The 27,856-nt window shown below is 43.7% G+C and overlaps 2 protein-coding genes across 9 annotated transcripts in view; both read right to left on the bottom strand.

The window, feature by feature from the left end:
* Positions 1 to 321: 321 nt before the first annotated feature.
* PRR15 (proline rich 15) lies at positions 322 to 684 on the bottom strand. The gene has a single exon (XM_086468418.1). It carries the CDS (start codon positions 682 to 684, stop codon positions 322 to 324), a length of 363 nt encoding a protein of 120 aa, XP_086324544.1.
* Positions 685 to 10,140: 9,456 nt separating this feature from the next.
* CHN2 (chimerin 2) overlaps positions 10,141 to 27,856 on the bottom strand; it is a 68,261-nt gene continuing 50,545 nt past the window's right edge. For 3 of the 8 annotated variants that reach the window (XM_009954170.2, XM_009954168.2, XM_009954173.2), the window contains 5 exons: positions 25,904 to 26,077; positions 24,031 to 24,108; positions 16,677 to 16,814; positions 14,708 to 14,813; positions 10,141 to 11,266 (listed from right to left, as the gene is read on the bottom strand). In XM_009954170.2, coding sequence (XP_009952472.1) covers positions 11,095 to 11,266; positions 14,708 to 14,813; positions 16,677 to 16,814; positions 24,031 to 24,108; positions 25,904 to 26,077 — 668 coding nt within the window. In that variant the 3' untranslated portion in view covers positions 10,141 to 11,094. The remainder of the gene's footprint in view (positions 11,267 to 14,707; positions 14,814 to 16,676; positions 16,815 to 24,030; positions 24,109 to 25,903; positions 26,078 to 27,856) is intronic. The other 5 variants (XM_009954169.2, XM_009954175.2, XM_009954174.2 and 2 more) reach the window with 4 other exon arrangements.

The following is a 27,856-nucleotide window of genomic DNA, read 5'->3' as shown; positions in this document are numbered from 1 at the left end:
ACAGGGAGTGGGGTGTTTATTGGTGTTATTTTGTTAGGACAATCACATCGTCCCGTCACCTGGGGTTTGGTACTGGCGGTGTTCATGTAACGCAGCACGTGATGCTCGCCTCTGGCGGAGGTGCCGGCCTCCCCGCAGTGTCCGGTCAGGGCTGGGGAGGCCGCAGCCACGTACCTCCAGGTTGCCCAGGGGGTCAAGCGAGGCCAACCCCTGCTGTTCGGCAGCCGCAGGCTCCGGCCACCCCTCCTGCCGGCGCTCCGGCCACCTGTCCAGTGGCGGCTCCTCACAGGGCCGCGGCTCCGGGGGCAAAGCCCTCCCGGGCTACTCGCCCCCTTGGGCGGCACGGCCCGGGGCACCGCCGCCGTCGAAGACCTCGGGGCTGTCGGCCAGCAGCGAGGTGCGCACCTTCCGCCTCTCCTTGAAGCGGCCCGAGTGGGAGACGCGGAGGCTCCGGCGGTTGCCGCTGCCCGCCCCCGCGGCCTCGCCGCTGCCGAACGGGGTCGGTTGCTCCTCCCGGTCGCCGGGGCTGGGCGGGCCGGCGGGGGCCTCACTGGCGGGGGGCGGCGGGGCGGGCGCAGCTTCCTTGTGCTTCTTCTTGCTGGTCAGCGACTTCCACCAAGGCCCTGCCGAGCTGCCCTTCACGCCGGCGCGGGGGGCGGCGGTGGCCGCGGCGCTGTCCGCCATCTCGGGCTCCTGCGGGAAGGGGGGGGGGGAGGGGGGGGCGGTGTGAGACGGAGGGCGGGCTGGCAGCCGGGCACGCCGCCACCCCGCCCGCCGGAGCCGCTTCGCCCCTCGGGCCGGCGCCGGGTGCGGCTGAAGGCGGCGGGGACCCCAATTCCCCAGCAGAGGGGAGGCGGGCAGCCCCCTGCCAACGCGGGCAGCGCTTCTGGGGGAGGTCTGCCCGTCACCCCGGGAGCTGCCCAGCAGGGAAGGGCAGGTCTTGCACAAGCAGCCGGGTGGGCGCAAGGGGAGTATGTGCGCTTCGCCCCTGGCCGAGCCCCGGTGACGGGCTCTGAAGCGCCACCCCGCCTTCCCCTGCGCGGCTGACAGCGGGCAATAAAGCCCCGGGGCTGAGCCGCGGGACCCGCTCCCTGCCACTCACCGCCCCCCCCCGCCCTCAGCCCCAGAAGCGGACCCCGAGGCCCGGTACCTTGGGGCTGCTGCTTCCCCGCGGGACGGGGCCGGCAGCCCGCGCACCTCCCGCGGCGGGGCGCCGCTCCCTTCCTCCCTCCCTCCCTCCGCCGGCTCCCGGCGCAACAGGTACGGGAGGCGACACTGACCTGCGGGCGCCCGCCCGCCCGCTGCGGGAGCGCTCTCCTTCTCCCCCGGGGAAGCGCGGCCGCCCCTCCCTCCGCACGCCCCTACGGCTCCATCGCCGCGGCAGGGAAGGAGGGAAGAGGCCGGGGAGCGGCGGCGGAGCCGCAGGTGGCGGACAGTGGCGGACAGCCCCGCGGCCAGGCCCCGTGGGCGGGGCGGCGGCCTGGCCGGCCCCGGGGCCGGGGCGGCTCCCGCTCACCTGCCCGGCTCCCGCGGCCTGGGGTGGGGGGCGGCTGAGGGGCTGCAGGGAGCGGGGTTGTGGGGCCGGGGAGGGTCGGTGTCCCCCTGAAGGGACACGGGGCGGTGAAGAGGGAGGAGGAGGAGCAGGGGGAGGGGGAGGAGGCAGCCCTAGCGCAGGTGAGGCAGCGCCGTGAGCGCGTAAGGAACCCCAGGGCTGGCAGCGTGCGTGGCTGAAGCAGTAACGCGTTTTGTTTGTGCACGGGGGGGGGGGGTGGGGGTGGGTGTGTGTGTGTGTTGCGCGTAGGCGGGTATTTGTTAGCCTTGAAGAAAACTGCGTTGTCTTTAATGGCCCATCTTTAAAAAATGAAGGTAGCTGACTCACTAAGACAGACGGTGCCGTTTAATGAACCGGCTTAGAACTGGGACTTTGAATTTCTGTGTGGTGATGGATATATGGCCATACAAACGTCTTTGCCTTTTTTCATTCATCCACAAAGGAGAAAAAAGATCTGCTTGTACCACGCTATGCGTTAAAAATGGTGATTTGTTCTTTGGAGAACTATGCCGTGTAATACGCATCTGATCCCTAACACCCCTCCTGTCAGCAGCACAGTCACTCACTCAAGGATGCCTACGATCCTGTGGAGGAGTTCGTGAAAGCAGTGGTATTTCAGCCTCATCTCCTTTTGCAGATCAACTTCTGCTACTTGCAGCTTCCCTGAATAGCCCATAAAGATAAGATGTATGGAAATTGGTGAATGCGGGTTACTGAGGGAGAGGAGCCCGGCGTGCACACTTACATTACTCTGTAGATTGCCCTCTTCGACCCCAAAGGCTTTTGGATAGGGAAGCACGCATGCACACACACTTAAAACTACTCTAAACTGTCTATCATACTAATAGCACCAGCAGCAAAAAATCTCTCCTATGGAATAAAATAGCAACTTCCAGTGAGAAAAGATGGCCTTTACATTCCCTCCAACAAGTAAGCAACTAACATTTTCTAAGATGCATAGCACCAGGGCATCAGGCTCGGTTGGGCCAAGGACAGCAACAGACCATAGGGTCAAGTTTCCCCTAGTGAATGTGACCTACTGCTTTGCTACTCATTTGTATCTATCAAGAAAGAGAATACCAGCATCTCTCCTCATCTTGTGACCCAGGGAAGTGCCTGGGAAAAAGTGAATTTATGGAGAAACAAAGGTAATTATTATTTTTAAAAGCCCCTTTCACAAAAATATTACTGATTGACATTTATAGCTTCCATTCTGGTTATGGGCTTATATAAAACACTTGCCACCATATTACTTGTTTATATTATTTTGATTACCATAGACCTGACTGCTTAGCTCACATAATGCCAAAGTTACATCAAATCAGTGCAATTTTTTTTCAGTTAAGCCTGTTTCAAAGAATCTTACAATGAAAGAGATTTGTCCTTTTTGACACTGTACTGAAAGCAGGGTCCACTGAAAAGAAACAGGCCAGTTGGAAAGCTTTGTAAGAGATGTGCGAGTGGGAGGGTGCTGCCTGCATGTGTATGTGGTAGTGCAGGACAGCAAAACCAGCTCTGCATTTGAAAATCACTGCCACGATCAGTCACAACACAGTGTTCCACTGGATTGTCACTAAGGTTAGTGTTTATATAAAACCAACTTTGACAGTGAAATGTATGTTCCGCCCCTTTCTGACTGCAATGATACTTGCTGCGTTCCTTCAGTATGCATATATTTACAGCGTTGATGTAAAAAGGAAAGTTACCCGTTGACTCTTTCAGTGCATGGAAGTTAGATACTATATTCATTTAATAAGACTGTTGGAGTTAAATTCTGTCCCGTCTTTGCAGAAGGAGAGAATAAAAATGAGTGGAGTTTTGTAGTCCCAACTAGGGTGGATGTGCAGGATTCTAGCAGACACCCCAGTACACTGCAAAGTAAAACTGTAGGGCCTTTTCTCCTACATTTTAACACGCTCCTTTTGTGTAGCATTGGACCGTATAAACATCAGGTCTCTTCATAATTCTGCAGGCTGTCCAAAATTCAGAAATACTCTGGTGTTCTCAAGATTTAGATTCCCGAAGACTAGTATCAGCTCTCAAACTAATCTTACTTACAACACCTAAACTGTTACTGCAGTGAAAAGAAAGAAAAGAAAAAAAAAAAAAAAGAGGTGCTTGTTGCACTTCCCACTGTCCTGTTTCCAAACTTCGCAGACCCTACTGTGTTCCAAGTTGAAACTGGGCTCTGGAAACATTGGATTACCAAACCACATCATTACCTAATTGTGTTGAGGGGACCCATCTCTCCTCGCAGGAGGAGAGAGGCACCGTCCACTGCAGACATCAGCCTTCCCGACACTGCGGACTGTGCAGTGTCCAGCTGTGCTCTGGAACCTTTTGATTTCCAAAACATATGAGCAACTTTAACCCCCGATATCAAATGCAGTTATAATTATACCAAGGGGATCCAACAATGCCCTCAGAAGCATAAAGGGCACTAGTGAATATTGCTATCAGATCTCTTATGTACCCTGAAGCCCCAGACCATCCAGCAAATATACTGGACTTTGGAAACTTGGGATTCTTAAATGCTAACCTTAAGGCCAAGGACATGTTTGAGCCTGCTGTAGAAAAGAACACATGGCACTGGCACTTATAAAGAGCAGAGCTCTTCTTAGATCCACAATCCCAGCAATATTCAACAGCATGTTTGAGTCTCCAAGTTTTGATTCTTAAACTCTAACCCTGACCTGACACACAACTGAGCAATTGTCCCTTAGAAGGAAAATTGCAACACTAATACCTCGTGGCACAAGTGGGCCTTTTAGCATTCAGCATTACAATCAGTTCTTGAAACTCCTAGATCTCAAAGCCTACATGTCACTTTAATTTAAACCAAGGGACCTCAGTGTACAGGAAAAGACCATACAAAGAATTGGCTCCCCTTCGCATCAGGCTGTCTACTCAGAAGAAGCCAGCAGTGACTTCAGTTCTTCTAGCTTTAGATTTCCACGTGCTAGCAGCATCTCAAACCTTAGCCTTTACCATAACCACAGGAAGGACTCCAACCACTTTATAAAGGGGAAGAACATTTTCCCCTGTTGACACCAGGCTGCTGCTTAAGGCTGTGGGACTGCAGCATCCACACCCAGGCTATGTTTGTCCTGCCAAAATAAATAAAGCTGGGGAGCGAGTTTGAACCCTGCACCTGGTGAATTGGCTCTATTGTTAGTGGCGATTCCCTGGCATGCTTTTGGCCTATGTCAGTGAATACCCACTGGTCAGGCATGGTTTCAAGGCAACAAGAGCAAAGGATTATTCCCCTTAGGCAGAATGGATGAAACTACAGCAGTTTGCCCCCCTCCATAGTCCTCCAGCTTTACTGCAACAGGGTTTGCACCCTCAAACACTTCAGTACACAGCCACTCGTCATGTAACAACCCAGGACATGCATTGCACCATCTCAGCCTGGCAGTACGAAAACACCAGTTTGATGGGCTGCAACGCAGCCCCTGCATTATTACAGGTACTAAATCACAATTTCTGATCGATGCCTCTAGAAAAAAAATACTCTCAAAGGCCACAGGTGACACCATGGGCCCCTGAGAGGACCTCAGTTAAGTACAGTGTAATGTGGACAGGGCAAGACGATGCCGCATGGCATGGAAGAGGTCCTTGACCCCATTTTATTGACTGACACAGAGGTAGTGTTAAATTTTCTAATCTTACCTCCGATGCTAGCACAGACAATATCCTTACTTACATGGGCCCTAACAGTAGCTCTATGAAGGGAACTAGTCCCATAGTGGAATGCAAGATGTTAGCTTAGTGCTAGTGCTCATCCTCATTCAATGGGAAGTTCAGCTTCATTAGTAAATCTGTCTTAGAACACAACAGATTGTGAAACTTTACCTTAATACCCATAAGGAAGGCACAAAAACTTCATCAAAACAGACCATAAACACAGCTCCTCAAACTTTCAGTTCCCAGCCAGCCACCAGCCCTTTCTTGTATCCCATGAATTAATCCCCTCAGCAGAAGCAAACAGAAGACTGTAGGCCCCTAACACCAGCCCTTTTCTTATGTTTGTATATCCAGCAGCAAACTCAGTCTGATTCTTTGAATTCCAGATTCTAAACCTCATCTTCTCTCTCACCCTTACAGTATCTGGAGATGAAACTAAGGCCCTGTTCCTGTAGCAGAACAGAAAAATACAGATGCTTGTCACTGTTGACACCAGTACCCTTCCTAGCTCTGCAGGCCTTGCAAAAAAATCAGTTCATCCAACATCCATACTCCTAACCAGAGAACCCACCCACTGAATAGGAAGACAGAGTTGATCATTATTGATATCAGCACGCTGCAGTTTTTGCAACTTCAGTAATGACTCAGTTCTTTAGGCTTTAGATCTCCGAAGTCTGTCCCTAATTGCTACCTTAATTATAACTGTAAAACTCACGTCTATAACAACAAAAAACCCGCCATAAATAACTGTCCCTCATTGACATCCGCCCTCTTCCTAATACTGAGGGCTGTGCAGCATGCAGTAACAGTACCAGTTCCTCAATATTTGGGTTCCTAACCCTAACTGTTACCTTGTTATGCATGCCTGTGGACCCCAGTCTCCTAATGTTCTTGGGCAGCAGCATGTGGTAAATAATATGGATCTTCATGCACATTGGTCATACCCATATCCTCCCTACAGAAGAACAGAAAATAAAGGGTCTTCAAATATTGCCAGCAGCAATTTATGTTCTTCAAGATCTACAAGTCCAAACCCTACAGCTAACCCTACTCCTCATTCTAACCTTCATCGTAGTAGTAACAAATGGCTCATACTTTCAAGAAAATAGAGAATACTTTGACCCGCACCTCGTCAGGCCCTGCGGAGCCCTGCAATGAAGGCAGCTTTCAGCGGTAAGGCTGGTTCCTGCCATCCCCAACGCTACTGTAAACTGAACCCTGACAGTTTCTCTACTTACAACCTCATTTCTGTTGTAGCTTATAAAGCACTGGCTGCAACTGACATAAGCTTTCTTCCTAAGTGCAGTCCTTACAAGCTCCTGCAATAACCCAGGTCCTTCAGGCTTTGAACTCCCCGTCCTGGCTCGAGCTGTAGCATCAGCATAATTATATCCGCAATACCATGCCTTCAGAGAATGATAATGTAAAGCATGGCTCCTATGTAAGACCCACTGATGTCCTAAATCTGCAGCCCTAGAGCATTCAGCAATAATCATAGTTCCCTAAGGTTCAGCTTTCTGAATCTTAACCATGATCTTTACTTTAATCAAGGAATTAATCTCTACAGCTAAAGAACATAAAAGGTATTGACGCTCTCACTCTTATCTCCATGAGCCCTGTAGTCTCTTCATTCCCTTCAGATTGCTGTAGGGGATATAGCAATATAATTCTGCTTTGAAGATCCAGTTAGATGGCATTCTTTTCCTTGCCTAAATGTTTGTGAATTACCTTCCCACTCAGAGTTTTCATCGGTTCTTGGTTATTGGCAGGGGGGTCTGTTGGCACTGGAATCTTCTTCCTTTTCCGCAGACCTTGTGACTTTAAGCCTTCCTTCAGCCCAGCTATTTATTACCCCAGGCACCTCTCTGAGGTCTCACTAAGACCAAAGTTCTGCCTGATACTACACCCACAATCCCTCCTCCCTCCTGTATCCTAAATTTGACAGTAACGCACAGCTCAGGTCTTTCATGCACCTTCTTTCAGAAGAGATCCCAAACCTGACACATTCCTTCCCAGAGTCTCAGGCCAAGTGTCCCTAGCAGCCCTGTCTCCTTTGTTGAGCTTTGAGACTGTTAAGCGTGTAGGAAAGTGTAGTCTTGCGTCTTGCTTCGAAATAAAATTAATGTGGTACCAATTCACCCAGTTTTGTGCTGTTGGGTAGCTTAAACTGGCAACAGCTCGCAAAGCGGCAAGTTGCAAGCAAAGCTACATTTAAAAAGTTTTTCTGAGAGAACAGTATCTGCTCTTTATCTTTTTTTTTTTTTTTTTTTTCAAATTCTTCTCCTTCCTTGGTAACAGTATCTGCACTCATGCTCTTTGTTTATCTTTTTTTTCAAATTCTTCTCCTTCATCGGTAACTTCTATATCCTTGTCCAATTCCAATGATATTTGACAGCGGGACACAGATAATTAAGTTTCACAACAACTGGTCTCTGGGTAGAGGAGCCCCAAATTGGTGTCTCAGTTGAGGAAATCCTTCAGCAGTTCCCTGTTCGGTGTTGCCTGCCAGCTGCCTTTTCAGTACACGTGTGCTTTGGAGCCAGACACAGCACATGCTGCCTTGTCTCCAGCGCAGAAACAATTCCTTTGCTCAGTTGCCCCAGCAGGCTCGAAATATTTAAACCTGACAGCAATGAGTCTTGCAAAGACAGAGGCATTAAGAGATTTCAGCTGTTCCACAGCACTTAGGAAAGTCACTGACTTACAAACCATTAACTTCATGTGATGTTTTACTAATCGTGGCTAAGACACTTCTGCTTTATGGGAGGCAAGTCGTCTCACCCCAGTAGCTCCAGGGACCAGCCGTAAGGGGGTGCAGAGTCGCCCCCATCACACCAGATGGGGCTAGCTGAATGGCAGATGGGACTCACGGGTGGATGCCTGCAGTAGGGGACAGCTGCTGCACCCGCAGCACTCCACCGGCAGCTGTCAGGGAACGAGGTGCCTGCCGAACATCTGGCTGCAGCCAGGCTCCAGTGCAGTCAGACACAAGTATCTCACCTGCTTGCAGAGGAGCAGAGCTGCGTCCCACTCAAGATGAAATGACCTAGCAGGGAAGTTACATCAGCTCAAACACAGCCTCCTGGGGCACCTCTCAAAGGACTCTTACTACCCTCTAGTAGTGCCTCATGGGAGATAAGTCATCACACTCTTGCTGAGTGCTTTGAAGCAAAGGGAGGATTTGGTGTGATCCAGTCAGACCCATTTTTTTTCCTGTGTACTGGAGTACAGGCTTCCATTAAGATAAATACACTTTTTCTTCTGTTTTAGCAGTCAGTTTTGCAGAGAAATTCTGCTGCCTCTTTACTTCCTTGAATGGTGAATCTGAAACAGAGATGATTGAATCTCAGAGGTGCTCAGCCCTAGCTGCAGCGGTGATGGCCACAGTGTCTGACATAAGAGATGAAGTGTGTGCGGCACAAGGTGGCACTAACGAGGTATGGAGGGGACAGGGCCCTTTTATCTCCATGCTCAGTGTGCCCGAGGATGCTGGACATCGGTTCATCAGTTAGCCCAGACAAACATGCACAGTTTATTAGATATTTGTGTTTTAAGATGCAGAATCATACTCTTCCCTCAGTACAACAGATTAGAAACTTCTGCTCTCCAAGGACACTAAGCATGGGCATTTCTGAACTCACTGCTTTGTACTGTCATAGAAACCTTAGGATGGTACATGTGTTGAAGATCCTAGACTGTAAGACATGTTAAAGCTACCAGTAGAGGGAAAGGGAGAAGCAGAAGCAGAATGGCATGCTTGCCTTCCTACAAAAAATTAAAAAAACCCCAGTACTAAAATACTGTTCCTGCCTTGAAAAAATAACTCATTACTGAACTGACAAGAAAAAAATAAAGAAAATCATTGTTAGTCAAATATCTGCGTTCAAGGCAGTGGAAAAGTGCTCTGATGGCATTGATTCTGGGATATTGATTGGACTGATATTGTGATTCATTGCTTGCTTGAAGTTCTACACAGATGTGGCTGAGGGTGGTCGCAGAAAGTAAATGTGTGCCTAGGCTTGGCTGTGGTAGTATGGGCATCCAAGTGCCGAGCTGAAACTGCTGACATTCAGTAAAACTGCTCTAAGTTTTCCAAGTACGAAAGTTTCCAGCAATGTCAGGATGGTAATTAGCAATTGATTTTCATTTGGCAGCTTGCCATGTGGTCAGAGTGACAGACACCAGAACTTTTTAACACATTTAATGGGATTTTTCCTTCCATTTACACTATCATAAATTACAAAGCATATTTCACTTCACAAAATAAAACCATTTCCAGATCATTTTTATGACAGTATTAAGTAGTACATAACCTACAACAAATAGTCCTGTACAAGGCAGGAGGATCTATGGAAGTATTGGGAACTCAGACTATTTAGCATTTGCTCTTCAATCTGGGTTAATCTATCTAGCCCTTAGTTATTTCTCTAGAAGACGACAAATTTACAGTCATACCCTCCATCTCCCTTCATTATCTAGTTACACATATTTTTCAATTTGAATAGAAACATGTGCTCCCTGAAATAATTCAGGAAACTGCATCACTGAGTTACCAAGCATATGATACCAACGATCAAGATGAGGGATTACTTTTTTTTTTTGTTCTGAAAATTGAGTGTGGTAGTAAAGTATGTTGATTTTCTATGCTTGCAGAAACATCTCATGCTGAGAAACAGTTTTAACATTAGGAATAAGTTGCAGTTAGACTATGAACTCTGTAGGTCAATATTTGTGAGGGGAGAAAAATATTAAAATTTGGTAATAATTAAATTTACCAACTCCCACATTTCCTACACATTCTTTTTTTTTTTTTTTTTTTTTTTAACAAACCATCAGGAAACACATTCAAGATAAATACCTACATTTTTAGCAGATTTACTGTACGTTTATAAATACAGAAACATGACAAAACATAATTCAATTTTTACAGAAAACCCAAATCCTTCATAATGAACCCAAAAAAGTGCTAACTTTTCAACAAGGCCAGAAAATATCCAGTGTCCCAGCATCCAAGAAAAATCTGGCATGTGAAACTGATACTACTACCAGGACTTTTGAAAAAATTCTCCATACCATATTTCACATGGGAGTAAAAAAAAAAAAAGAGACAATAGTAAAAATAGTATATGTTTTGGGAAATAGCAAATGGCTAAAAGTATACAATCTTAGGATACTAGTGCCTAAATGCAAAGAAACCTAAGGAAAGCTGGAATACACACAAGAAAAGAATTCTCCTTTAAAACACTTGCAATGAAAGAGGTATGTCAGGATAATACTGCATTAGTGGTAATTGTTTTCAATATATCATAGCAAAAATGCAGGAAAGAATTAAGTGGAAAATAATCAATGCACCGCATTGATTTATAGTTTGCTAAAATAAAATGCCATTCTTTCAGCTAGGTAAAGTAAAAATATCTTTATAATATAGGTTCTGTTTCACAATTGACATATATAATTATGTCTCGTGGAGAGGGAAATGTGTAGGCGTATACAAGTAACACTGATTAAGTACCTTTTTGCTTCGCTAGCCGTATTAAAATATGTTTTGTGTTTCTTAATAAGTTAACAATAAAATTGTTTGCAACTTCTCAAAACAAATATACATCTGAGGCAAGGCAAAAGATACAAGGTAAGAGGATTTTTTCTGACCTTCTTTTTTCCCTTCTACAAAGAGGCATATGTCTATGAGACATAGGCTTTCCCTAAACATTTTGGCATCCATCTGCAACTTTGCAGAAATTGAAGTGCAGTCAAGGAACTTTTCCTTTATGTTTAAAAAAATTTAAAGACATGTTGTTTTTCCTTCAAACTAATTATTTTAAAACAAATGGCTTTGAAGATATGCCTTTCTCTGTCTAAAAGAGAACATCTTCATTTTCTATTAAAATCTGCACAATTAACTTCTGGTACCGCATGTCATTCAGCGTAGCAAGGGTACTGTCCTCTGGAGGTCTCATTAAAGTAGGCCCAAACACTATTCCCAGGTTTTCAGCATTCATAAAATTCTCCTTTTCATGCAAGGTAACCCTAAAATAGAAAAAAAAAAAAAAAAAAAGAAAGAAAAGTAAGTAGTACAATGCAGCTACAGTGGGGCTGTGATTTCTGGTGCCTTTAAACACCCCTCATGGGACTCTTAAGTGGTTTTTCCACGTGGCTATCTGTTAGGGTAAAACAATTAGTGGCAACTGCTTTTTTTGAAAAGCATAATGATTTCCATGATGATGTGTGGAGCAGTGCCCTACGCTACAGAAACTACAGTTCTCTGGCATGTTGTGCTTAGTGTGCATCACACCGGAGGTGCGGGTGTGCTTCCCGAATACGAACCCAGATTTTCTTTTGATGACCAATGACCCCCATGCTCCCAGACATGCTGCCAGCCTGCAGGAACCCACCCCTTCACGTATTTCTGCCTTGCTGACTGCCTCGGGCCAACCAGCAGCTGAATGATTCTGATTACTTGTTATACTTTACTGGAGAGGCGGCTTGCTGAAGTCAGGCTGCTACCAATGCTATATGTATCCTTGGCAGAGAACAGAGGCGCTTCTAGGAAGGAGCCCAGGCTGTTTTGTTCCTGACATGGGTCATATAATGTAAATACAAGAACAGTACACTACGTGTGGCTGGAGCAAACAAAGACGACCAAGGACTGGCCAAGCTGCAGAGAAGTCAGGCCTGCTGTAAAATGCAAGGTGCGCTCAATGTTTTCCTCCAGGTAATAGAGCTGGATCACATCGGTGTTGTCCCAGCAAGCCTTTGGCATCTGAGTTTAGTCCTGAGAGTGCTCCTGCACTGCAGTATAGAGACAGCCATGGTCCCTTGATTGGTCACGGTCCCTCACGGACCGGACACTTGCTAAGTATAGCATGGGTGAAGTTTCACATCTCCACACACAACTCCTCTGCCGGGATGGAGCACATCTGGTTTTGGAGCCAGATCTCCTGGCAACAGCTGAGACCGCCCCTGGCCACGGCAACTCCCAGCAGGGAGCAGTGAATTCACTCATGCCACCAGGGAAGCACGAAGAGGCTGAAACCAGATGTAATCTGGTCTTCCCTTGTTTGCAAGGTCCTTATATGACTAAGTTTTGCTTCTACTGTTGGCACTCTGCAAACAGTGGCTCTGTCACAGAAAAACACCGTTCCTCTTTGCTTTCAGGACAGAAGTCCGTCAGTACCCCTACTCACAGATAGATCCTCATCTTCTAGCACAGACATGTTAGCTGGGCTTTGCAAGGAGAAAAGACAAACAGAGACTGCCTAGCCCAGGCCACCTCTGTGCAAGTGTATGTGTAACACTCTGCTTTCCATCTGTGGATGTATGCAGCACAGACGGTGAACAGCTCTACAATGCCATGTACATCTTACTAGCACCTCTGTGCAGGAGTATGGAGCTTGCTGCATGGCCTGGGGTGAACAAGGAGAACATTCACAGCTTCACTGCAACGTCAGCATGGATGGAGTTGTATGAACTTCACCACAGGGGGGACTGCTCATGCTATTGTATTTCCTCCAATTTTGAGCAAAAAGTTGTCAGAAAGGTAACTGAAGAAAAGGATTGATTAATTAATTGACTGACAAACTAATTTTTCGTCACTGACATTGTCCTCTGCTGGATTTTCCCGTGCTTTTAACAACTCAGTGCAGTTTCTTTTCTGTTGAGAAACAGCACTGGGGCAGAGGCTGTGATCCTGCAGTCTATACATAGACTCCTTGACACAGGCACATGTTTTCTCTGTGCAGGAAGAGCCCTATGGGGCTGGAGTTGGGACTTTACATTTAATCTGCAGAACAGCATAGCCTGAACCTAAAGGATCCTTCCCCCTTTTGCATTCAGATCTCTCCGACAGATTCTTCACATGCACTTGATTTCTGTGCAGATGCTGAAAGCTAAGATTTGGGAAATAAGAGGAAATTCATTGTGTGACTTGTTGGTATTTGAGAAGGAAGATTAATGAGCTGTTTGGACTATTTTTGTCTCATCAATAGTTCAGCTCAACAGCTGAACCAAAGCCTGTGCTGCAGTTCATGAAAAAGAAGGAAGGCAAGTCAATACTTGTCTATTAAAAACTTACTTCCAGGACATGAAAGTACTGATTCTGTATGCAGGTCACTTGTCTACAACCTTCACGGCCTTCTTGAAAGCCAACAAGGTTCATCCTACATTGTCCGTGCATATGTGCTGACAAGGATGGGTATTTGCACGTCTCATTTCTACAGAGTCCGAAGAAGCTCCTGCATGCCCAGGTAATGTCTCATCAAAAGGAAAAATTACTCAGTTGTAATGACCTGAGCCAATTCAAAATGAGGAAATGTCTCTGCATAATGAGAACCTGATTGAGCATGAAATGCACTTCACACAAGCTCTCTGATGCAATTTTATGTGAGTAGAGGTCTTCTTTTTAGGCTGGCATTAATAGCGCAGAATAGTGCAGATCAAACCCAGAAAATGCTCCAAACTTTCAACTGTGCTGCGAGCAGTGGGACAACTAAGAAGAGATCAAGGATTTGCTGTATAAAAGGTGAGTAGTTTTATTCCTCCCTTATCCCCTTTTCTCTTGTTTCCAAGTAGCACCATAAACTAACCAGAGACAAGGGACATCTTGGGCAATATGTCCTTAAAGGAAGGACTGCTTTGAGATGACAGTGCCAGTCTTTACTCAGCTTCAGTTTTTAAAAACTCATAAAGAAGACTTCCTGAGGCATGTAAATACCTGAAGTAGTAGAGTTATCATCGTTTTGAAAAACAGTTTTGCTTGAAATTAGTGAAAATGAGGAACCCTCTTTGGAGCACTTCATAATTTTTCTAGGCATCTAGCTGAAAACTTGGAAAACTCAGCAGTATGCTCCCAAGTCACTTTCAAAAATGAAATTTAGGCACTTTTGAAATTTTTATATGGCTTATGAAGCCTTATGTATGCCTAAAGGAGCTTTAGAAAGCAAATGAGGCAGAGTGTGTTTAAAACCACAAGAGATATAACCAGTAAGGGCCTGTAATGCTTTTACTAGTCATATAAAAATAGGCCCTGCTTGATTCTTGGCTTGACTGTGATGTGAGCAAACAATTCATAAGAGACAGCTCTTTCCTTTTAGGGCTATTGTTCAAGAAGACAAATCAGGAGGTAAGGGGAGGCAGAAGCAAAGCACGATCAAGTGACTTAATGCAACCCATCTACATCTCTGAAGTACCTACCATTCTGGTATTTTTCAGACATTTGCCTCAGAGAAGTGTGACAAATCTCAATTAAATCTTCAAAGGTTTGCAATGATCTGCCAGCAAAGGATCTATACTATATATGTGCAGAGCTCACATGCATTTATAGAAACATAGCTTGTCTGCTTATTTGTAACATAATTGTTTTAGTGGCAGTGCCCTAATGGAAGCTTTATTGGTACTTTCTGTAATATCTCTCTTTCAAAGACGAAAATTGTTAAGCTCTTCAAGAATTATCCAGCATGCCAATTAACTCACTTTTTGAGATGAATCATTAGGTATCTAAGTGTCTCGTAGTGAGCAGCAGGGAGTAACATCAACACTTCGTGTATTGCTTCTAGTCGTTCATCAGGATTGGAGATTTCTGCAAAAACACCAAACAGGATTAATGTTAATAGGGCTTTCCATTTGTAAACAGCAATAATTCAGGAAGCTAACTTATTATTATGGAATCATTTACAAGTCATTGACTGTGCTTGGAGGGATAAATATTAAACTCATAAACATGGAGCTTATCAGCAACTTCTGCATCCTCAAAAATGACTTTACAAAGAAATCAGCAACAAAGACCACCCAATAGTTGTCTCTATGGTCTGTAGCTCTATCTACAGGCTTGTACAGGTACAATACCCAAGCTTCGTTAAGTGCTTCACAATACTCTGCCCAGAACTGACTTTAAAATCTTACATAAGATTACTTCCATTAGCCTTCAAAACCAGATGGGAGTGTGGATACATGCTTTTAGAGACTATGCTTGAATATGTAAGTTTAGCTAGAGATTGAAATGGCATGGCATTACATAAAGATTTCTGAACACATTTTAATATGTAGGTAGTGCTCACTTAAGACTGTTTGGCAATCTCTCTAAAAATCTGAGCAGGATTTACATGTATTTTACATGAAAAGTATAGATTCCTAAGCCGTAAACTGAGTCAGAGTTACATTTGCTGCATGACTTTTCAAACAAATGGCACCAGGAGCCCAAAATTTTAGAAGATTAAGAATCTCTGTGTCCTGCTCTTAAGAGATTGGTGTACCAACATGATAGGAGCTGCTTCCTCTGGGCATGTTCTTTATAGGACAAGTGATGAGTAAGAATAATTTCTCTACCAAGGAGGAAGAGGAGTGTACAGGAGAGAGGTATCTGTGGTTGCATGGGGAGTGCAAGGTAGGGTAAGCCACAGGGGAAGGGAAGGCAGCACATTCACACAGACAGACCAGTCTTCCTGCTGCTTATCATTATACTGAGTGCCATTTCAAAATTAGTAAGGATACTTTTTAAAGAAGACAGCATGCTACTTCTTAGATACCTCAGGTCTTCGAGATTTTTGGTAATCTGATTTTGATGCAATCCATCTGGAGAGCTTTCATTAGGGTCTATCATTACGTGGAAGGATATGCCCCGGAGAGCAGAATTTGAGGCAAATCTCAGCGCTCTCTGCCACCTTTATGGCAATGAATGCTGTTGTCCTCCTCCCTCCCTGACAGTGAGCACCCACGACCTGCCAGCTGCGGGTGGGGGGTAACTGCACGTGCCTCCCATCTGGACATGGGTTAGATCCTGCAGGACTTAATGAACAGTGGGTGCACCTCAACTGTGGGGCAGATGTGCTTTGTGGGGCGTCTCATTGCTCTCATCCCTTACTGACTGAAGGAGGGGATGTGCTTGTCTGCAGTGCAGATTTGTTGCCAAAACAGGCCAGGATATGGGAGATGAGGAAAATGGTGGGGAAATGGGATGAACTCTCACGGCTCACACTGTTCACTCAACCCTCACTGATCACTCAGTCTTGCATGTGTCTGGCAGCCAGTGCTGCGGCCGTGACACCAGCCCTGGGATCCTCCCAGTGCCAGATGTACTCCTTGCAATGGCACTGGACATTCTGCCTCTTTGCACAGAATTTGGGTCTTTTACAAGAAAAAGGCAAGCGATTCCATTCAAAACCCCATCCCAGAGCACGCTGTAGCTTCACTGACTGACACTAAAACGACACTTTCTGAAACTGGTCAGTTATTTTTATATCCTACATTTACTTTTAATTTTTAACCTGCATGATGCCCCATCTGATTAACAATGATGCAAAAGTTTAATGTGAAAGAAGGACATGGCAGAGAAGTAATGACCAGAACAATGCCCTTTCTTCCAATCTGTTGTCTATCTTTTCTTTTTCTTTAATGGATGGGAAATGTAATTTAAGATCGGTACAAATTACTATGTAATACTTACTTGCTGCCTCTATGAACTTGGAATAGGTGTCATAGGTGATCACGGGAATTGGTAAGTCTCTGAAGTATAGTTTCAGTGCTCCAGCAATGATGTTAATGTCTGGATAAATACTGGCGGAAATATCAGCCTTGTCACCATCTAGAAGAGGAGGAAGAAATCTTTTTGAAACTAGGCTAATTTTGACTGAGGCAAGGCTAAGCTTCTAATTCAGATTTATTGTGTCCAACCTGACAAGAAAAAACAACCTGAAAGCATTTGGAAGGTTTAAATGAGAATATATTGCTACCAACTTTACAGGATATGAATAAGGAATGGTTTCTTTATCTTTTAGTAAACAATTTATTTGCTTAGATCTTTTGGAGAGGCTGGTGATTACATCAACAATATCTGCAGCATACCATCTCACACATAATGTTTTAATGTTGGATGAAAAATCATGTTAATAATATATTTATTGATTTCGACCCATTTATTCACTGAAAATAAGCTATTAATAACTCGTTCTGATATTGTATTTTGTATCCACAGATCAATGCACAGGAGTATGAACCATTCTTTTAATTTTCACTTGGGGAAACAGAGGCACAGAGAAATAACATAAATTTCTAGTGACCCTCAGGAGACCAGTAGGAAAAATCAGAGTAAACATCCAAATCTTCTAAGTCTTGCACCAATTTATCTATACTGATTAGCTAGTAAGAAAGCCGCCTTATTTTCTGCTTGTCCTCTAATGTCTTAATATTTGACTTACTTATAGCAAAGATTTGGATTTAAATAGACATGCTACAGCATTTAGCTATACAACTTATTCCGAAATGTGGCTCGCAATTTGTTAAACGAATACGGGTACTTGCAATGATGATGAACAGCTAAACAGACGAATTATGCAACTGAAATGACATACATTTTGTTTGCCACATATTCTCACGCAGTTAGTCAGAACTCTGTTACTGAGCACGTTTAATCACATGAGCTTAATATTTACAAGTGTTGCTGGTAAGCCCTTGACCAACACATGGCTTGCAACAAGTGAAATCACAAGAACAGGCAGTGAGGCTGGATCACTATTATTTTTCAAGCTCATGTGACTACATCTATTCTGTACTACCTAATACCCTCATACCCACATTCTTCTCCAGACTAAGAAATTCTGCTGTCCTCCCATCCTGGGAGGGGAGGTTGGTTGTCCGTGGTTGTCTTCCAGTCAAAAGATGGGGTAGGACACTGGTCTAGCAGGGGCTGAGGCTGTCTGGATTTAATCCCCAGCTTTACCTCCGGCTGCTTTGAGATCAGTTATACCCCGTAGTCCTTATTCCCCCACCTTTCATGTGAGGATAATAGCACTTCCCTCGCAGGAGGTGGTGAAGATTAGGAACATATGGTGAGTGAGGCAATGTGAGGTTATGCTTGTTTGAACAACGGAGAGGAGTTTGCTTGTATCTGCCAGGAGGTGCAAGAACAAGCTTGGGCTGTTACCACCGAGGTGCTGACATGCTGTAAAGCCATCGCCTTGCTTGTCTCACAATAACTAGTGCTTGCAGAAGTGCCCTGATACAGATGAGTGGGTGTGCTTGATACACGGCATCTAAGATGGTGATAAAGGCTTTCACATCAGAGTAAAAGAGTTTATATTGATTGTAGACATTTTAGACAAACCTATGGCATTAATCTTGAAGGGATACGTCCTGTCCAATGTATGCACATAATTCTCATTAAGACTAATAGCACTACATGTTCTCATCAAGAGGAGATTATATGCTTAAGTGTTTAAAACAAGCAGCCTTTCTTGATGCAGCTGAGCAGTCTGAATACATCCATCAGCATTTAATTTAATACAGCATCAATAAGCCCTAGGAGGATGTTTACACTGCCCCAATCTTTTGTTTAATCCACACGTTCCAGGCACAGTAGCATTAGTCTTGTAAAGCTTTGTGTGGAGAGCTCTATTTAATTGATGGACACCGAGCACTCAAAATGCTCCACGGAAAACAGATACCTCCAAGGAGCCAGCAGCTGCATCAGACCAGATACAGCAAAGCAGAAGGTTGCATCTATTATCCCAGTCACCAGTACACTAAATGGAAGTGTTATTTATTTAGTACTTTTACAAAGCAGCCCAGCAAGCTTCCTTAAAGGGGCACTTCAGCTAGAGGTACTTCAAACATACCTCTTATTTACATACTTGCTTACTGTTTTTCTCTTCACTTCAGAGACAAATGTACATGCATTGGAAATGCACTGAAGATGATTTTAAAGTGAGCATAACAATAAATCTCTTATAATATACCTACATATTTCTGCAGTGCGTATGTAGGGGAATGTGGATTTTTATTTTCCTTTGGTAGATTTTGGATTGCCTTTTTTTTTTCTCCCTTTCAGTTTCAGCAATTGAAGGCCCTTGGCAGGCTGCACCTACCGCTTATCCTCACCAAATTCCTGGATTTGTATTTTGATTTAAACACACTTAAAATTCAAAGCACTAAGAAAGAAAAGTTAACTCATTGGTGGTAAAGTCATGACATATATTTCACAGAGGATCCTCTGCAGTAGCACACTGTATGAACTGCATCTGTTTTACAGAGTACCTTCTGCATTACCACAATAATTTTTTTCATACTTTGGTAACTTTCCTCAGATTGTAATAAGTATTTTCAGTATCATGGCAGTGGCCATATGTTAATACAATCTTTTTTAAAATTTTGCATTACAAGCATAGAGTTCATTTCAGCTTTACCAATCTAATCCTACCCAAACCCTGTCATTTTTCTTTCTGTGTTACTTTGACTCTCAACATATTTTGTTGAATTATGTTGGAGTATCTAAAGACAAAGCAAGTCTTTATTCTATTCCTTAAAGGTTTCAACTGACTTTGGATGTCATAGAAATATATCAATAGTTTATTAGAGAATGAAATGGAGTAAGTATTACATTCTTAAAGCTTCAGCTATGCCCTCTGAATACTGAATTACATTTCTACTTAAGTTCCTTTTTCCTTAACACTTCGTTTTTATTGCACAACGCTCAGCATGCTAACATGCTGCTCTGTGCGGTTTTTTTGGATTTGGCATTTGACAGGTTTTCAGCTACACTGGCAAAAGAGTGAGTATGAGTTAGGATGCTGCTAAGTACTCATGTAATATTTAACAGCATAATATTTTTAGCAAGTGTATTGTACCAGCTAGTCATACAAACAAGTCGGGGGACAGAATGCACTGGTGACAATGGCAGCTCTGTGGATAAAGCGCACAATGAGGGTTTTCTGGATGCCACCAACGCCACAGCTCAACAATGCTGACAGAGAGCAACTGTCGTTCTACAGCACCAACATTCACCAGATTAAATAAATCCACATTATTCCTCTCCTTCTCATTACAAAAATCACTAAAATAGAACATTGTCAGCGCCTCAGAGAGCCTAATGCTAATTTACAGTAGGGGTATTTACACTGCTTTGGCTTTGGAAGGGAGTCTCAGTTCAAATCAGATGAGGACAAACTTCTCCCTGCTTTAAAACCAATTATTACAGCTTCATTGGCCCCAAATAATACGTGGGATGCCATTCTCTTCCTGAGATGTTAACTTTCAAACTCGCCTTTGCTTTTCTTGTTCTCTCTATAATTCTTTGGAAGCAACAAGTGAGTGTCCCTTTGGCAAGGCAGAATTAGTCAGAGGGAGGGCTGGCTTCTCTTCATCGCACCCCTTCAGCTGCACACGAAATCAGCGGGAGAGGTACCCTATGGCCGAGTCAGCCCCTGCACCTCGTCCCTGTACCATACCATCTTCTGGCTTCTGTGACTTGACGAAGAGCTTGGGAAACCAGAAAGCTTGATGGCATTACTTGAAGGATGAGTCCTGCACAGTAAAATGGGAGGACTCCTTGCTTGTTTATTTTCAAACCCATTTATTAAAAGCTGTATTTCCAGAGATGCAAAAACATACTGGCATTCTAGCCAGGTGCCTGGGGACTGACTCAGAAACGACAGGAAGGGAGGGACCTCTGTAATGCCAGAGTGCAGTACTCTGCTACTGCAGGCACTATGCCGTATAACCCTTCTTGTAAACCCCTCAATTTCCATTTTAAAACTAGTTAAGGTTTTTATCCCTGTTCTTACTAGAAGGTTGTTTCAGAGCCTTGCTTTCAGATGGTTAAAAAATGGTCTTTAAATTGTCAAACGGAAGTTATTCCTGGCCAGTGTACATTCTCTAGTATTGTGCCAAGATAATCCATTACATTAAGGAGTTCTCTTCTCTGGTTCATACCCCTGCTCTCAGCTTCTCATTTGACAGCTAACTATCCCAAGCTCTTTTAAAACACATTTACCTTCTGCTATGCAGCATGCTCCAGAGATGCCTGAGATAGTTATGTGGCCACAGATAATGGCTGTTTCTCCTGCAACACCTATCTATTAACCAGAACTGATCAGGAATTTTCCATTTTATATTTCAGACACAAATTTTCCTATGTATGTATTTTTTTACTTTTCCAAAAAATATGTTAATTTCCTGTAGTGAATGTGGAAACAACAGTTCTGTAAATTTCCCACAAACTTCACTTTCTGGGCAGAAAATGGAATTTGAACAAAACCTCCCAAGTGTTGCTGGAGGTGAGACCTGCCACCTGGCTCTCACTCAGCTCCCTTCTCTCCCAGCTCTGTCACCTGGGACAGAGCCCTGGGATATTCCACATCCTTGGGATAGTCCACTCCCTGCTGCTTTGGCTTCTAGGGCTAAGCAGCGGTCACTGGACAGCAGAAAAGTGATGTTCCTACCTGTGGGGTGGGATGCACAAGAGAGGGTGGGGTCCCTGTCTCTGCAAACTTGGATCTGAGAGGGAAACAAGCCCTGAGCTGTCATGTTGGAAGCATCTTGCCAACTAAACCTTCTGCCAGCTGACAACCACCTTCTAGCTCACAGCCCACAAGTTGGAACAAAAAGTCTATTTTGGTTTTCTTTAAATCCTTTCTTGCAAAAAAAACCCCAACTCCTTCTGCTTTTCCATCTCAGTTCAGGGAGAAAACATTTTCAAAACTGGAAAGTTTTGAAAGTTCTCAGTTTCTGGTCTCAGAAAGACTCTAGTCATGCAATTATCATAACAAGGTTTTGTTCACTGTTCTGCTGTCTTAGTGTTATTCATGGCAACACTCTCTCCTTTCTTAGCACTTTTCCCTCATGATATTGTTAAAAGAAAATGAAGACACAGCTTTTTATCAATGGTTCTCCCCACAGCCTCTATATGCAAACTTGGTTCTTGCTTTCTCTACTTCCATGTTTATCCATGTATTTTCTTCTTCGGAATTCTGATACTGCTCATGACCTTCCTCTTCCTGTTTCTAGTAAATCAGACTTTCCTCCTTGCTGTGGGTCTAATTCAAGTGTGTATTGCCACCAGACACACTGTCTGTAAAACTGAACTGTTTCCAATGGTTTGAAGCATTTGCAAAGGAACTACAGCTGCAGCACTATTCAAGTCATGCTCAGACAAAAATTTCCACCTGTTTTCTTCAAACTCTTTCCTCTTCAACCAATGCTTCTCCTTCTGGGTTTCATTCAGGTTGGTACACTTAGAAGAGGATTAACACACAGAACAAAAGGGTTTGCCAGGCCAGATCTACCTGCAGGGAGCAGAGTGGGACCTACGGGGACTGTGACCCTCTCAGTAGCACTGCTTCATGTGGCACATACGCAACATGCATGTTCCTGTCCTGGTTTGGCTGGGACAGAATCACAGCCCAGCCATGCCAGGCAGGCCGTGAGCAGTTTGAGTCAGCCAGGGCAGCTGACCTGAGTGAGCTACAGGGGCAGCCCACACCATCATGTCATGGTCATTAGAGAGGGGGAAGGTTTGCTGAGGAAGGGGAACTCCTGTGAGGTTCCTGCTGGGGTTCTGGCTGGAGTCTGTCCTGCTTCTGAGGACTGCTCCCCTGCTGTGACTGCTGCGTGTTCATTTAGCTGAGTATAACTTTGTACACCTTTGTAGGTATTGGTGCTGTTTCATTAAATCTGTTTTCCCTTCAGTCCATGGGTCTCCTCTTCTCTTCCTGATTCCCCTTTCTGGCTGGTGAGGGGTTGTTGGGTGATAGAGCAGCTGTTATAGTTTAGCCCTAGATATGGGCTGAATATTGACATTTCCTATGATAGCAGTCATATCAGTGTGCATCTCTTTCACCCAAATCATAGCTGACCTATGTGTGTGTATATGTGCAGTTCACAACTGCAGCATCCAGCACATTTTAAAATATGTATTATTTTTTAAAGGATATTTTGGTATAGCATGAAAACAATCACTTTGGAAATTCCTAGTTGGACTTTCTTTGCCACTGACATCTGCGTGACAAGCTGTCTACAAACAAAAATATTTGGGCACAGTAAGTGTACAGTGTGCCATCTGTAGACACTGCTGGCTCTGCCCAGCCTCCCCTGGAGCCCCCACACCTCCTGCCCATGGGTCCCCAGTCCCTTCCTGAGAGACATGGTAGCACTCTCCAGCTGTGTTGTAGCTCTGCCTGGCCAGACACCCTTCCGGTCGGTACCCTGACCCTCAGGCTGACTTTCTGGCTTAACCTGGACCTGCCTCACCTCGTGGGCTTGCGATCACTGGACTGTGTCTCACCCTATTCTCTAACATGGCAGAGGTAATACCTGAAAAAATTAAGTAGGAAGGGAAACACTATGGGAAAGGAGAATAATATTTAGGTAACTTCTTAAATGTACTTGAAAATGCTGATGAAGGCCCTACTCTGCACCCACTTACATATATACTTAAATTTGTCCTCTGTGCAAAGACTATGTGCACAAACAAGCACCAACATAATCAGTTAAATCAATTCAGAAGGGCTACTAGGATGGTAATCAGGCAGTGTTTTCAATATGTTATACAACCCATCTCCACACTGCTCCTCTCATCTGTTGTGCAGATGCAATCGTGTGCACAGTGGTGAGGTGCTTTCTACATGCAGAATGACTTCCCGTTGGAAGGTTCTTAAATAGGTTATCATACTCTAAAGTACTGAGTCTAAAGATAAGACTAAGAACTCCCCCCTGGTACTATCTAGGCTTGTATTTGACCTAGGAGCCTAGGCTGTGCTGCTAGGTTGAGCAATCATCCAGTCCCTTGAGCACTTAGCCTTCTGCCTACCATTACTTACTGTTTAATTATTCCTTCCAACTATGAAAACCAATTTCTTATGAAAAGCACTACAGATTAATTGAAGAACTCAGAAAAGACAGCTGCTTTCTGTACTTCTGCTTATATGCCAGTCTCATGACCATGGCACCTATATAAACCTCAAAAGAACTGAAAAGTCCTAGAACTGAAAGCTTAGATTAAAACTGTACACAATTAAATAATGGTGTACCTCGATCAAAGGCCATTTTCACATCTTCAATGTGCTCAGTGAAGCCTGAGACTCTATAGAGGCCCTCGGACTTCAAACCTGAAACAAAAAGTTCTTGGTTAACTTTACTTCAGTAACCAACAAATATTCAGGCTTAAAAACAATAAAGGAAGAACAACAGATCTAGTAAGTGTAGCAAAATATTAATTGTAATGTGAAACTCTGGAGCATTTAAGGAAAGATCAAGATAGTTTTAAATTGTTTTGGAAAGGATTAAAGAATTTTAGAATTTATACTTTCTGATTTTGTTAGGTACACGGTTCATTATGTTAGAGGAAACTATTGCAATTTGCTAATGGTGGGGCATGTGATGGTATCATGATTTATTCATCTTATGTGGGAGATTTTCCTGGATTTGGCTGTAATTAATAAAGCTTTAGAGGTCTCCTTTCCTTTTACCAGTTGCTTAATGATAAATAGCAATGCAAGTGAGACACGGCGCTATAAGCACATTTGTTCCCAGTTTTTCTGTCAGCTTTTACGTATACACAGCCGATAGATGATATGGATACTGTTCTCCACATCAGTACATCCCTTCTCAGTTCTTTCACCACAAGAGACCTGCTCACTTGCACAACACTCCCCCCATTGCTCCACACCAACATGAAATGCAGGGCAGCCCGGCAGAGCAGATAGAGCTAGCCAAGCAGAGTTACACACATGGTATTTATTTTAATCCCAGAACCCTTTATTGTGACTACGCACAGTGCTAACCTACTTAGAAAATCCAATACACTTTGTTTTCTTAAGAATGAAATCAGTATCTTACATATTTCTATGGCAATTAAAGAAAGAAATGTAAAGATGTTGGAAAAACAGAGAGCAGGCAGCAGATTTTATCTTAATCAACAAATGTACAAGTGAGTGATTAGATCTCAAATGCAACATAGCTTCCTGCTATATCATTGGAGAAAGCTCTTCTGTCTTAGTCCGAACTATTCATTCTATTTGTCCCTGCAATGATGATATAATCCTGGTAGAGCTTCATGAAGCAGTGCAGGGGATTTACTTGTAAATCTTTGACTCATTTCAGTAGATGATGTGTGGCTTTGAAATCCCTATGGCTAGTATCAGTGAGTTGCCATGCAGATTACTGGGATGCCATGAATTCAACATTATGAGATTCCTGTGCTGAGCTATGACTAACAGGGAAATTTGGCTTATTGGGCAGCGCGACATATGCATTTTCTATCCAAAGCAAAAACACGGGATCATTACTGTGTTGTGTTGGAGGCGATATGGTAGTTCTTCAATTTGGCACGTGTCTGCATACCAAAAACCTGTCACAAGCTGGAGTTTTGGCTGTGACATGCTGCCTGAGCCACAGTATCCATCAGTCAGTAGCTGAGCATCACGCAAAACCCTGTGCAGTTTGTGAGCTACCACAAAACGCCACAGCCTGTGATCTCACTTGTTTGAGTCACTTCCAGTCATTTGTGTTCTCTTGCGCATAATGTCCGGAAAGGTTATTAAAAAGGATTTGATTTAAACTGATTACTCTGAAATCGGAAGTATTCCTAGGTATGTTAAAAGAAAATAATGAAAAAAGACACATAAACATGAACTTAAAGTTCACTTTAAAGTTCACCTCTTTCAGAAGTGTAACGTAATACATGTTTTGACATGTTTTCAGAAAGCATTTCAGGAAATTGCATTATGAAATGCCATAACTTAATTTTACTAGTTAATGCAAAGCAATGTATCACCTACACTAAAAACACCCTTCTCTCATCCTGTCTTTGGTGTGCATGAGCATACTACCCTGTCCTAGCTTAGCATGGAATTCAAGTCATTGTCATTCAATTGTGTCTGCTGCTTTCCTAAGTACACAAACCTCTTGCTTCGATCTCTCGAATGCATGAATCCACAACCATCGGCCTCTGGGTATTGTGGGCTTTCACTAGAGTGGTGAGATCGCAGCAGTAGACTCGCTTTATCCTCTTGAGGTCTGGTTGGCAGTCGTTGGGCACGTATTTGGAACACTGCTTATGTACGTTCAACCCGCAGTCTGTAAACAAATTTAGACAGGTTAATTAATTAATACTAACACCGATAGGTCTTGTCTAACCATTTATTTCCTTTGGCCACATCAAGCAATAGGCATAACTTCCCCACCAGTCAGCAAAACTAGAATAAACAAGACAGAGATGAGAAAGATGAGCATGGAAATACATAAAAAACTTATGGTGGGCAAAGTGAACCCCAAAAAAGTTGTTAAAGAGCTATGAAAGCTCTGGATGTCCCTCAAATCCCTCTGAGCTGGAGGTGACTGTTGGTGTGGTCTGGATCAGTTCACTGCTGGACGCGTGGCTCTAGGTGTTGCACATGAATGTGTGAGACTTATCTTCTGTGTAATTTAGTTTAGCCTTTTATAAAATTAGTACAGTAATGAGTGTCTTCTGCTGGCCAGCTTGTGGCTTGGTGCTGCTAATGGGCAAAGGACCTAAGATTCAGCTGAGCATGCAAATTGGGACAGTGCTTTGAGCTAGCGTGCCTCCTTTCCACATTCTTGCAGTGCCGCATTTTGGCTCGCTCTGCCACACCAGCAGCCTCCCCATCCCTGTCTTGTAACTTCACTGGTGACTAAAGTGTCCCCTTTGTTTAGTCTGTAGGTCAGTTTAGGCATATAAAATGCTGTCAGAAGCATGATGTATAAAAGTAATTCATTTTGTAAATGGTTCTTGGTGTCTTAACTCCAGCGTAAAATCCTACTCTTGGTTGCACGGGTGGGTTTCTATTAACTTAAACATCACTGCTTGATCTCCACAAATTCAATTTTTTTAATAGATTCAAATATTCAGCCAAATGAATTTATAAGCCTCAGTAAAGCAAACACCACCATCGTGAATTACATTATCTCACATAACTCTGATTCCTGTTGTAATGCCTTCCCAGTCATGCCCATCACTGATGGTACTCTTTGGGATAATTTAACGTGTCCAATATCTTCACTAGCAAGTTACTTACTGTTTTTTCATGTTGATTTACTGCTATTAAAAATGTAAACATGACTCTATTACTTGCAGCACATTTCAGTATTATTCTCTATAAAATATTAATCAAGCAAAACCATATAATCACTACAAACATACCTACACATTTAATGGAATCGGGTGGGGTTTTGTGTGTTTCTCCATACAGTTATTACTGCATAATACATTATTGTTTTGCAAAATCTAAACAAATGTGAGCAGCTGCAGTTAGGATCCTCCCTGTATTGTTTTCAGTGCTGTTCTCCAAGGATGTGAAGTTAAATCCAAATTGATCTGTCTATTTAGAGTTAAATGTTGGTAATTTAGTGAGGGAGAGTATTATGTTTCATACTAAATAAATAAGTCTTTTCATAAGTTTAATATTTTATGTGAACAAATACAGCGCTATGCATTAGTGAGGTTAGTTTTTGCACACTTGTGTTTAAGATCAAACAGCTTGAAAAACAAACTACTATTCATTTTCCTCTTTTTTAATGTCCTTCTCGGATTCTTTGTGTTACCATTATTCACCTTCAGGCAGACAAGATGTAGCAGCACCTGACACTGCACTTATTAAAACTGTGCATCTGTGAAAGGTATTTTGATCCTTCAAACTGCGGCCTAAATTTTAGGTAACAACTACCTCCTCTACCCATGAAAGGCACATGTCAGGGTCCGATGTGTTCGATGCCAGTCTGAGATGGTGAATGCCCGGAGGTCAGTGCAGGGAGAGTTAAGACAGAATATTCAGGTGAGACATGGAAGGGATTGAAAGTGCGTAGAAAGAAGTTATGAAACTCCATTTGCAACATATC

Source organism: Leptosomus discolor, chromosome 7 (assembly GCF_034619465.1).
Source record: "Leptosomus discolor isolate bLepDis1 chromosome 7, bLepDis1.hap2, whole genome shotgun sequence".
Classification (NCBI taxonomy): Eukaryota; Metazoa; Chordata; class Aves; order Leptosomiformes; family Leptosomidae; genus Leptosomus; species Leptosomus discolor.
The sequence above is the reverse complement of the archived record's forward strand: the minus strand, read 5'-3'. Positions and strand labels throughout refer to the sequence as shown.

Excerpts from the sequence above, each read along its gene's own strand:
- PRR15 (XM_086468418.1), bottom strand. The coding sequence starts at position 684 with ATGGCGGACAGCGCCGCGGCCACCGCCGCCCCCCGCGCCGGCGTGAAG.